Source organism: Primulina eburnea, chromosome 10, assembly GCF_022965805.1.
Source record: "Primulina eburnea isolate SZY01 chromosome 10, ASM2296580v1, whole genome shotgun sequence".
NCBI lineage: Eukaryota > Viridiplantae > Streptophyta > Magnoliopsida > Lamiales > Gesneriaceae > Primulina > Primulina eburnea.
In genome coordinates, this window is record NC_133110.1 from 13,624,682 (window position 1) to 13,636,881 (window position 12,200).

General features: G+C 35.6%; 1 protein-coding gene and 1 pseudogene across 1 annotated transcript; both read left to right on the forward strand.

Moving 5' to 3' along the window:
• Positions 1-876: 876 nt before the first annotated feature.
• LOC140842906 (uncharacterized) lies at positions 877-3,905 on the forward strand. The gene is made up of 4 exons (XM_073211113.1): positions 877-1,527; positions 1,875-2,426; positions 3,014-3,106; positions 3,837-3,905. Exons 1-4 carry the CDS (start codon positions 877-879, stop codon positions 3,903-3,905), a joined length of 1,365 nt encoding a protein of 454 aa, XP_073067214.1.
• Positions 3,906-4,663: 758 nt separating this feature from the next.
• Positions 4,664-7,477, forward strand: LOC140842907 (probable U3 small nucleolar RNA-associated protein 11; annotated as a pseudogene).
• The last annotated feature ends 4,723 nt before the right edge of the window (positions 7,478-12,200 follow it).

The window sequence follows — 12,200 nt, forward strand, 5'->3', positions numbered from 1 at the left end:
CGTTCTAGCTACCACCAGCTTAGAGTTCGAGAGAAAGATGTTCCGATGACAGCATTTCGAACGCGTTATGGACATTATGAATTTTTGGTCATGCTTTTTGGATTGACTAATGCTCTTGCGGTTTTTATGGATATGATGAATCGTGTTTTTCGAGAATTTATAGACATATTTGTTATTGTATTCATAGATGACATTCTGATTTATTCGAAAACAAGGAAGGAGCATCTAGAACATTTAAGGTTAGTCTTCCAGACACTCAGAGCAGCGCAATTGTATACAAAATTTTCTAAATGTGAATTCTGGCTGGACAGAGTCGTATTCCTGGGTCATGTTATATCAGCTCAAGGAGTATCAGTGGATCCTAGTAAAGTGGAAGCTGTTATCAATTGGACAACACTGACGAATATTTCTCATATTCGCAGCTTTTTGGGATTGACAGGGTATTATAGGCATTTTATTGAAGGATTTTCTGTTATAGCATGGCCTATGACCCAATTAACGCAAAAAGATCGACGTTTTGTGTGGACTGATGAATGTGAGTCGAGTTTTCAGACTTTGAAGGAAAAGTTGACAACAGCTCCAGTGCTAGCTTTGCCATCCGGATCAGGTGGATATGTTGTTTGTTCAGATGAATCTTTGAATGGACTTGGTTGTGTTTTAATGCAAAATGTGCGAGTGATTGCATATGCTTCTCGTCAATTGAAACCGCGTGAGACCCGCTATCCAGTTCATGATTTAGAGTTGGCTGCCATTGTGTTTGCATTGAGGTTATAACGTCATTATCTGTATGGTGAGCAGTTTGTGATTTATTCGGATCACAAGAGTCTTAAATATCTTTTCTCACAGCCTGACTTGAACATGAGACAGCGTCGATGGATGGAATTGCTTAAAGACTTTGATTGTGAGATTCAGTATCAACTAGGTCGAATGAATCTTGTTGCAGATGCTCTCAGCAGGAAAGTTCAGAATGCTATGCTGACGTCTTTGACTATCTCTAAAGTTCACGAGCAATTGGGAACTTCAGGATGGACTTATCAGATCAGTGGAGACTACTTTATAGTGTCATCTATTCAAGTTGAGCCACAGATTTTTATCAGTATCAAAGCAGCACAGATGACCGATCCGCACATTCAAAGATTAAAAGAATTGTCTCGAACAGGTCAGACAGAAAAGTTTAGTGCTGCCTCAGATGGTAGTGTACGCTTTAATGGTAGACTTGTGGTTCCTAATTTGATAGATTTGAAAGAAGCTATACTTCGAGAAGCACATTGTAGTCGGCACAGTATTCATCCAAGAATTCGAAAGATGTATCATACCTTGAGAGCTTTTTATTGGTGGGAAGGTATGGAGAAAGATATTTCTCATTTTGTGGCTAAATGTTTAACGTGTCAACAAGTTAAAGCTGAAAGAATGAGACCTGTTGGAATGTTGCATAGTCTTGAAGTGCCGCAATGGAACTGGGAGCACATTTCGATGGATTTCGTGACACATCTACCTCGTTCTAATCGTGTTTTTTATGCGATTTGGGTGATTGTTGATAGATTGTCTAAATCAGCTCATTTTATTCCGTATGATCGTACCTGTACTTATATGAAAATGGCGAAACTGTACATTGATCATATAGTGAGATTGCATGGTGTGCCAGTAACCATAGTATCTGATCATGATCCAAGCTTTGCTTCGAAGTTTTGGGGAAGTTTGCAATCATCTTTGGGTTCAAAGTTGGCTATGAGCACCGCCTATCACCCGCAGACAGATAATCAGTCAGAAAGAACCATCCAGACTCTAGAGGATATGTTACGAGCAGTAGTGATGGATTTCAAAGGTGGTTGGCAAAAATCATTATCTTTGGTTGAATTCTCTTACAATAACAGTTTTTAGGCAACAATCGGTATGGCACATTTGAAGATTTTTATGGAAGGAAGTGCAGATCGCCAATATGTTGGGAAGAGGTAGGAGAAAGACAGATGTCAAAACCAGAAGTTATTCAAGAAATGAAAGATAAAGTTGAATTGATCAGGAAAAGGATGAAAGCAGCCCAGGATCGTCAAGCCAGTTATGCTAATAAAAGGCGTAGACCTTTAGAGTTCCAAGTGGACAATTATGTTTTCTTGAAAGTATCACCATTCCGAGGTACTATGAGATTTGGACATAAATGGAAGTTGGCTCCGCGTTATATTGGTCCGTATGGGATTGTTGAGAGGATTGGAACATTGGCTTATCGTTTGGATTTGCAGCAGAGTTTATCTTTGATACATAATGTGTTTCATGTATCTATGTTGCGGAAGTATGAGCCAGATCCGTCTCATATATTGAATGTCGAGGATGTGGAGTTAGACAGTTCCCTTAGCTATGCTGAACATCCAGTGCAAATTTTGGACCGCAAGGAAAGACAGCTCAGGAGCAAGTTGATTCCACTAGTTTTGGTACAATGGAGCAGGCATTGAAGAGAAGAATCTACATGGGAATTAGAGGCAAAGATGCGACAAGAATGGCCTCATTTGTTTGAGAATGTAATGAATTACGCGATGTATTCTGAATTTCCTATGTATTATCAGTCGTAATGTTGTGGATATCAGTGTTGTGTTTGTTAGATTTCGAGGACGAAATCTTTTATTAGTGGGGGAGAATGTGAGGCCCAATAACAATAAGTAAGCCCAGCCCATTTCCCATTTTATTTAAATATATCCAACCCATTTTGTGTAGCGTATATCTGATGAAACAAAATAATCCCTTCTCTTCCATTTCCAGCAACCTGTCGCTCCTTTCATCTTTCTGCTTCAGTCGCGCAGCGCCACCGGTGGTCGGAGAATAGTGCAGCAGCTTAGCAAACTTTCTTCCTTCAACCTATTAGAGTATTTCCTGCCATGAATTGTAAGTTATCGAGTTCGATCGGCCCTGTTTTCCAGCACTGTGCATGAGCTTCGATTCGGTTTTAGGTAAGCTTTTGGCTTCGAATTTCGGTGGATTAATTTGTAAAAGTGAAGTCTTGAGCTTTTCTCCTAATTTCCAGCTAGGTTTCCGGCGTGAACAGTGTTTCCGGCGACATTTCCGGCAAGCCATCTTCGCGAGATCAAAGTTGTGCGTTTTAGCTTCGTTTATTGAGGTATTAAGCCTGAATTTCAGAATTTGATCGGGTTATATAGGCTGCCCGAAATTCGATTGTTAATCGAGCTGATTTAATTTGTTTTAGTCAGTTAGAATGCAATATATTGAGATATATAGCGAATTTATATTGTAGGTTTTACTGTTGGGCGAGTTCATCCAATAGTCCTTAAGAATTTACCGTGGTATTGTAAGTTGCAATTGAGGTATGCTCAAACCTATATCATTATGACGGTTATATTGGCGTGTAAGAATATTCAGTGAATGTTGTTTGCTATTATGTGCATTGAATGTTGATTCTGTTACATTCATGCATAAATTATGTTGGCATAACATATTGAGCCTTGACTCCTTTGACGGCTATTTATGTTGGTTCTGTTGAGATATATTGAGTCATTAGAGGGACGAGTGGGTTAGGATTAGCCACATTACCAGATGACAGCTAGGGACGAGCGACTTAGCTACTCGCATTCCCGATGCTACGTGCATGGACGAGCGGCGATTTGATGCTGCATTCCTGGCACGGATGGCCACTGTTACTGTTGATGATGCTATTTGTTTGGACTCCATTTGGTATCCGTTGTTCCGTTGTTACCATTCATGCATCGCACATTGCATTTACTTGGTATTATTACATGTCTTTTATATACGTCGTGATTTTACTGTTTTGTCGTACTGTGATCCGACCCCTGTTTTCTTTTGATATGTGGTTGTTTTTGATGTCATATCAGGTCATTTCAGGGGTTTTGACGCGTCTGGTGGAGCGTCAGCGAGTGGTACCCAGTAGTCAGTTTGTTTGAGTTAGAGTTCCCAGATATTTATATATTATACTGGTTGGATACATTTGCCAGGGAAATGCCCTTTGTAGTTGTATGGAGATGTTTTTATGTTGTTTTGGATTTTATTCGTGGTATGTTGTGTCTAGTCCTGGCCAGTGCGGCTGTAGGATATTTGTTGGGTTGATTGTGAACTTGACGTTATTTTCGAGCGTATATTGTTGTTGTTGTGTTTTGAAATTTTTGGGATGTCCTACTTACGGGGAGGTCATGTCGAAATTTATGTAGGCCCAACTGAACGTTTTAAACAATAAAAAATAATAATCTTAGCATAAAAAGTAATATTTTTCATGGAAGATCCAAATAAGAGATCCATCTCACAAAATACGATTCGTGATATTGTCTCACATAAGTTTCTGCACTCAATCCGGAATCCAATTTGCATGATTGAATTTTACTTAATTTAGAATAAATTTTTTGCCACAATATAAAATACTTTTCATCAAATCAAGATTCTCTGCATTGGTGTCTCCTTTAAACCCTAAGCCTTCACTGCTTTCCACAGGCGAGTCTTCTGTGCTTAAAAATTATTTTGAATTTGGTGTAAATACGAAAGAAATCCGTTGTTTTTTTTATGTACCGATAATCTTCGCTGTTTCACGGTTAAATTATGTCAACTCAAGATTTTTGTTAGCCCTTTATGTTTTCTGTAGTGGTTTGTGCCTTTCTGAAGTGCGTAAATTGATTTTAAAGTTCTGCGAATTTTTTTTGCTAGCATAAAGATGTCGTCTTTAAGGAATACTATTCCAAGAAATGCTCACAAGGAGCGCGCTCAGCTGTAAGTGTGATTATTTTTTTGGGGCATTAATTTCTTCATTGCGCGTTTTGAAATATTTTGACGTATATTTCCGGTTCACTCAATTGATGATTTGTTGTGTGTACCAGGCATTTGAGAAGGAAATTTGGGCTGCTCGAAAAACATAAAGATCATGTCATTCGTGCACGAGCCTATCACCAGAAGGAGCAGCCTTTACTGGTAATTTCTACTACCCTGCGTCTTGTTGGTTTTGGTAGCATTTTATGAACGAAATTTGGCGAGTTCTTATTTTATGGTAAGTCGCTTCTGCGTGTTTATAACAGAAACTAAAGGAAAAAGCAGCATTGAAGAACCCAGATGAATTTTACTTCAAGATGATTGAAACAAAAACTGTTGGCGGAGTTGATAAACCCGAGTAAGCTGGAAAATTTTATTTTTATGAGGTTATTTGTTCTCTTTTGAGGATATTTATTTGAGTGTAATTTGAATATTAGCTGTTGAATGTGGATTTTGTAAAGGAGCCAGGCTAATAAGTACACTAACGAAGAGCTGATGTTGAGGAAGACCCAAGACATTGGATATATTTTGCAGAAGCTTCAAACTGAAAAAAAAGGTTTTATTTTAGAGTTTCTGGTTTTTTGGGTCTCGGATTCTCGAGATAGCTGTCATGCAGGTTCTTTATTCTGAAATTTAAATTTTTGGATGCAGAAAATTGAAAGACTTAATGGTATGCTGCATTCTCTTGACAATCAGTAATCATCCAAACATGTTTATTATGCCGACAACAGGTGAGTGATCAAGCCTTTTTTCTGCTGATTCTTGATAGTTTTCATACCCATTTTTTAGAGTAGTCAATTTCATGTTATAACAGTTATGTCACCACCAAAGTTTATTCTTTTCCCATTATCAGATATTTTCGCTTCTGATAGCTCAATTAATTTATTTCTTCAAAGTCATTTTATTCCCTTCAGCTTTAGAAAGAACGTCTAATATGTAATCTAGGCAATTAAGATAAAACAATCTGAAGGCCAATTTCAAAAGTTCAATGACCAAGGAGCAATGAGACTGTCTTCTCTGGAACTTCTGTTTGAATCACTTGAATTCCATATTTACACTTGTGTGTCTGCAAATGACATATATTTTTTTCATCCAAGACAGTGATTTGGTGGTAATGTACTTGTCACACAAAGTATTAATGCATAAAATGGTGCAGGGCAAATATTGCTCAGCAGTATAGCATTTTGAACTTAGTAGATATTTTTGTGTTTCATGAAGTATGTTGGCTGGCTGTTGATTCTCTTTCTAGGGAGGAGGCAAGAGAAGTACGCAAAAAAATTTCAGAACAAGGGAACCCATCAGCTTTTAAAGACTTGCCTAAAATTATTTTGAGGTACTGAAAGCTATTTTTTTTAGTCAATTGCCTCCTACAAAATTGGATTGCCAGGTTGATAACCTGTTTCTACTTGCCTCCCCACAATTAAGATGAGTACTGAATGATATCATTACCGTCAATCCATAAGCTATATTGCAAAAATGAAGTGGACTACAAATTTTCCTTGACAATCAGAAATAATTTGCTTTAGTCTGACTGTCCTCACAGCTCTTTCATTTGTCTCTTTACCACCCATACTTTACCCCCTTTAAGTTATCAATACCTCATTTGTTGATTGAATATGGTGATATTTGGCGCCTTGTCATAATATCTTATTTTTCTTATTGAATTTAGTTTTCAATTTCTACTTCATTGGTATTCCCTGCTATTTTTCGAGTTTTCTCTTCAAAAACGTTTTTGGATTTGTTGGTCACAAATATATACCAATTGGGAATATCAATCGCATGCTATGTGAGTTAATTATAATTCCATTTATGCGTGCATGATAAATATTTATGGCCGTGTGTCCTTTTTGTCTTGTCTGGACTTTCTACTGGGCTTCTATTTCTTCCAGAGATAAATACTATCCCGTCATTGTGAGTGCTGTATCTTTGTATAAATTTTATGGGAATTAGGGGATGATACTTTTCTCCATCATTTATCCTTGCCACTTGACGAACTTTGGTTCAAGAAATCGAATTGATGTACAAGTGCTAGAGAATTTTACCCAACTGACGTTTCTTTTATCATGAACTACTATCTATCATATTCCCTAAAGGGTCTTGCTTTTTGGCAATCGTTGCTGCATTTTTCTAAAACTTAATCCTTTTTCTATGCTGTATCTTTCTACTTTGATTTTGGGTATTTAGTTTTATTCCAAATGACTTTTCTGTTTCTTGTAGAACATAACTTTATCGAATCAAACGGTTGGTTATTTGTCCGCCGTGCACAAATCCTTTTCCTTTTGATGAGTTTTGCTTTGGTTGATTTCCAAATTTCTTTTCAGTCTCTCCTTGGCTTTAGGCCTTCATATTACTTTTGTTTCTCTTCTACATCGAGGAAGTTTGACTGAATTTGTGGTTGAGGAGTTTAGTTTAATCGTGTATAGAAACACGGTCAACATGCAGGAAGACAGATTCTTCATATCGAGAGCTAGAGGCTAGAAAAAAACGGTTAAAAGATCTAGAGAAAATATACACGGATATGTCTATGCAGAAAGAGTTACATGTATCTATATTTCAGAGAGTACGTTATACGCTTCATTTTTTCCTTGTTTTGCTGTAGGGTAATCATTTTAATGCATCATTGGAGCAGAAAAGGGGTAAGAAACGCAAACTGCGTGAAGATGAAATGGTTAGTCCCACTTCAAGACTCGTGTATAAATGGCGACAGGAAAGGAAACATTGAATAGAATACTTATATAACGAAGATTTGTTGAATGAGAACCTGAGGAGGGGACGTGCAACAATATCCTGTAGTCATGTGGGAAGCACAATTTTTCGTAACTTTGTGGAAATTGCGTGATTTTTTAATCGGGACAACCGTAAACGTTGAAACATAATTTTTCTGTGACTGATGTTGGAAAATAAAGTATACTTCAATGTTTTCATAACCGGATCACCTTCATAACCGAACCGGTGATCGAACCAAAAAACACATGTTGAATTTATGGTGTGACTGAAAATTGTTATATTATATAAAATAATAATATAATATTATAAATAATGAAAATGATATAGTTACCGATATAGTGATATTTCATGCTTTTAAGTTCCCAAAAATACTCTGCCATTAGAGCAGTCAAATCCATCAAATTTCACTGCGAAGAACTACAATAATGTGTGTGATATTTTCATTGCTGAAATTCTTTTCCATAAAAATATAATAGAAAAAAGTGGGAAAATAGAGTGTTGTTTTGAATGTTTTATATATATATATATATATATATATATATATATAGAAAACTAACATTTAAAAATATGTTCTATTTAGATATATGTGTAATAAAAGAGTTACTTTGGAGAGAGTTCAAACAAGTTTTATGGTTTATGCATAAGTTTTTAGGTTTGCTACCTTTTGCTATGACAAACGAGCAAACTTGGGCCGCCACACATCGATTTGGTATTTAAATAATTCTGTGGTGAACCCAAGTTGGTGATTTATTGTTAAATTTGATCGTGAATTATTTAGTTCTGGCAATATTGATAAGTTGTTTTTGATACTGGGTGAGAAAATTGAAGATAAGGCATTTCTAGATTTGATAAAAAGGTTGTTTGAATGTAAGATAGTCAACATTGAATTGGGTGGGGTTTGTTTAGGCAGGGGTCTGCCTCAAGAATCTGCCTTGAGTTCGATGTTGATCAATGTTTACTTTAATGGGTTTGATAAGGAAGTTCAAGAATTACTATTAAACACGAATAAAGAGATTCCTAAGTTCGTGGAAAATGATCTTGTATCGGCTGAAAGAGATTCAGACCATGTTTTTTTATAAGCCATTGAAGATTTATGTTGTCCGATTATTGGATGAGATATTGTTTGTTACTTCAGGAACAAAGATTGATGGCTTTAGAATTGAAGAATAGAGTAGTTAAGTTATTAGAATGTGATTTGGATTTGAGAGTGGATAAACTTACAACTGTCATTCATAGCGCGGTTCACTACAAAAAACGGAAGGCATAGCGACGGTTTTAATAAAATCGTCGCTATTATAGCGACGATTTTTCCTAAACCGTTGCTATATAGCGACGCTTTTTATTAAAACCGTCGCCTATTAAATTTAGCGACAATTTACTAACAGCCGTCGCTATAATAGCGACGGGTTTATTAAATCGTCGCTATATTAGCGTTGGTTTTTCGTCAACCGTCGCTAATATTACGAAAACTGCACAAACCGTCGCCCATGTGCGACGGTCTTGTATTCTACCGTCGCTATGTTAGCGACCGTTTTCAATCAACCGTCGCTTAATTTTAAAGACGACGGGTTTTATCAATACAGTCGCTATAGAGCGACAGTTTATATAAGCAACGGTTTTCATAAAGCGACGATTCAAGCTAAATATAGCGACGGATTCCACAAACCATCGCCCATGTACGACGGTCTTGTATTCTACCGTCGCTATGTTAGCGACCGTTTTCAATCAACCGTCGCTTAATTTTAAAGACGACGGGTTTTATCAAAACAGTCGCTATAGAGCGACAGTTTAAATAAATCTTCGCTTAATTTGATAAGCAATGGTTTTCATAAACCGTCGCTTCAAGCTGAATATAGAATATAGCGACGGGTTTTTAAAACCGTCGCTAATATTAACGATGGTTTTGTATAAACCGTCGCTTAATATTACAACGGTTTCTTAAAACCGTCGCAAAAATAGCGACGGTCTTCTTCCAAAGAACCGTCGCTTACGTTGAAAAACCGTCGCTTCTAGAATGCGACGCAGCCTCCGGTGACGGATCGCGAAACCGTCATTAAAACCGTCGCCTTACCCTTTTCATTATCTAAATAAAAATTCCAAACTATAACAAAAGAATCATTAATACTTTCAATATCAATCTTCATAGTTTAATCTAAAAATTAATGAAAGTCTAATCAAATAATTGCATGCACAATGATATTAGTATTGTTAAACATTAAGAGACCTGAAGTAATTAAATTTAATGTCATTATCTAATTTTTATGTAACAAAAATCAGCTCAAACAAATGATAAAATATTTTATTTTGTTTAATAAAAAATATCGCCAAAGCCTATTTTTATAAAATTTGTGGTTCGTCTATAATTATCATATGCTAATAAATATTTCTTTATGTTTATAAACCAAATTAATCTTTTAAAATATGATTTCATCTCTAACAATTTCATAAATTTGAAATAATAAAATACTATCAAATTTAAGTAATTATTCTAGTTAATTATAAGAAAATCATATAAAAATTATTTCTAAATTTTTTAATATAATATCAAGATTTTGTTTTTTTTTTATTTCTGTGATATCATAATTTTGTGTGTTGTGTTTGTATTTGTATACTCAATCAGGAGTAGGTCTCTTGTGAGACGGTCTCACGAATCTTTATCTGTGAGACGGGTCAATCCTATCGATATTAACAATAAAAAATAATAATCTTAGCATAAAAAGTAATATTTTTCATTGAAGATCCAAATAAGAGATCCATCTCACAAAATACGATTCGTGATATCGTCTCACATAAGTTTTTTCACTCAATCCGGAAGCCAATTTGCATGATTGAATTTTAGTTAATTTACAAGAATTTTTTTTCCACAATATAAAATACTTTTCATCAAATCAAGATTCTCTGCATTGGTGTCTTCTTTAAACCCTAAGCCTTCACCGCTTTCCACATGCGAGTCTTCTGTGCTTAATAATTATTTTGAATTTGGTGTAAATACGAAAGAAATCCGTTGTTTTTTTTCTGTACCGATACTCTTCGTTGTTTCATGGTTAAATTATTTCAACTCAAGATTTTTGTTAGCCCTTTATGTTTTCTGTAGTTGTTTTTGCCTTTCTGAAGTGGGTAAATTGATTTTAAAGTTCTGTGAATTTTTTTTTGCTAGAATAAAGATGTCGTCTTTAAGGAATGCTATTCCAAGAAAAGCTCACAAGTAGCGCGCTCAGCCGTAAGTGTGATTATTTTTTGGGGCCATTAATTTCTTTATTGCTCGTTTTGAAATATTTTGACGTATATTTCCGGTTCACTCAATTGATGATTTGTTGTGTGTACCAGGCATTTGAGAAGGAAATTTGGGCTGCATGAAAAACATAAAGATCATGTCATTCGTGCACGAGCCTATCACCAGAAGGAGAAGACTTTACTGGTAATTTCTACTACCCTGCGTCTTGTTGGTTTAGGTTGCATTTTATGAACGAAATTTGGCAAGTTCTTATTTTATGGTAAGTCGCTTCTGCGTGTTTATAACAGAAACTTAAGAAAAAAGCAGCATTGAGGAACCCAGATGAATTTTACTTCAAGATGATTTAAACAACAAATGTTGGCGGAATCCATAAACCTGAGTAAGCTGGAAAATTTTATTTTTATGAGGTTATCTGTTCTCTTTTGAGGATATTTATTTGAGTGTCATTTGAATATTAGCTGTTGAATGTGGATTTTGTAAAGGAGCCAGGCTAATAAGTACACTAACGAAGAGCTGATGTTGATGAATACCCAAGACATTGGATATATTTTGCAGAAGCTACAAACTGAAAAAAAAGGTTTATTTTAGAGTTTATGGTTTTTTGGGTCTCGGATTCTCGAGATAGCTGTCATGCAGGTTCTTTATTCTGAAATTTAACTTTTTGGATGCAGAAAATTGAAAGACTTAATGGTATGCTGCATTCTCTTGACAATCAGTCATCATCCAAACATGTTTATTATGCCGACAACAGGTTAGTGATCAAGCCCTTTTTCTGCTGATTCTTGATAGTTTTCATACCCATTTTTTAGAGTAGTCAATTTCATGTTATAACAGTTATGTCACCACCAAAGTTTATTATTTTCTCATTATTAGATATGGTCGCTTCGGATAGCTCAATTAATTTATTTCTTCAAAGTCATTTGATTCCCTTCTGCTTTAGAAAGAACGTCTAATATGTAATCTAGGTAATTAAGATAAAACTATCTGAAGGCCAATTTCAAAAGTTCAATGACCAAGTGTAAAGGCCCGAAATTCGTGCTTGAAAATTTGCGGAAAAATTAGAATTTTCTTTTTAAAATAATTAAATTGCCTCATTCATAAAATAGACCGATAAATAAAGGTTAATGTTCAAAATGGCAGCGGAAGAAATAATGTTTGCAAAGTATCAATTTAAAATAATTCATCAACATATAAAAAACTGAGTTCGGAAATATTAAATGCTAAAAATGAGGTCCTCAGGTTCCACTACTGCCGACCCAAGCTAGCTCACTGGTCCCCGCCCTCGGCCCCGACCTCATCAGTACCTACAACAATCAAGTCTAGTGAGTCTAAAGACTCAGCATGCATATATCGTAAATAACAAGTAAATAAATAATAAAGTCGCATGCAAGTGAAAATATCCTGTAATGAGGTGTAACGTAAAATATCATTTCAATAGTAATTATAGTACGTGCATAACTGAACTGAAAATATCATGGTAAAA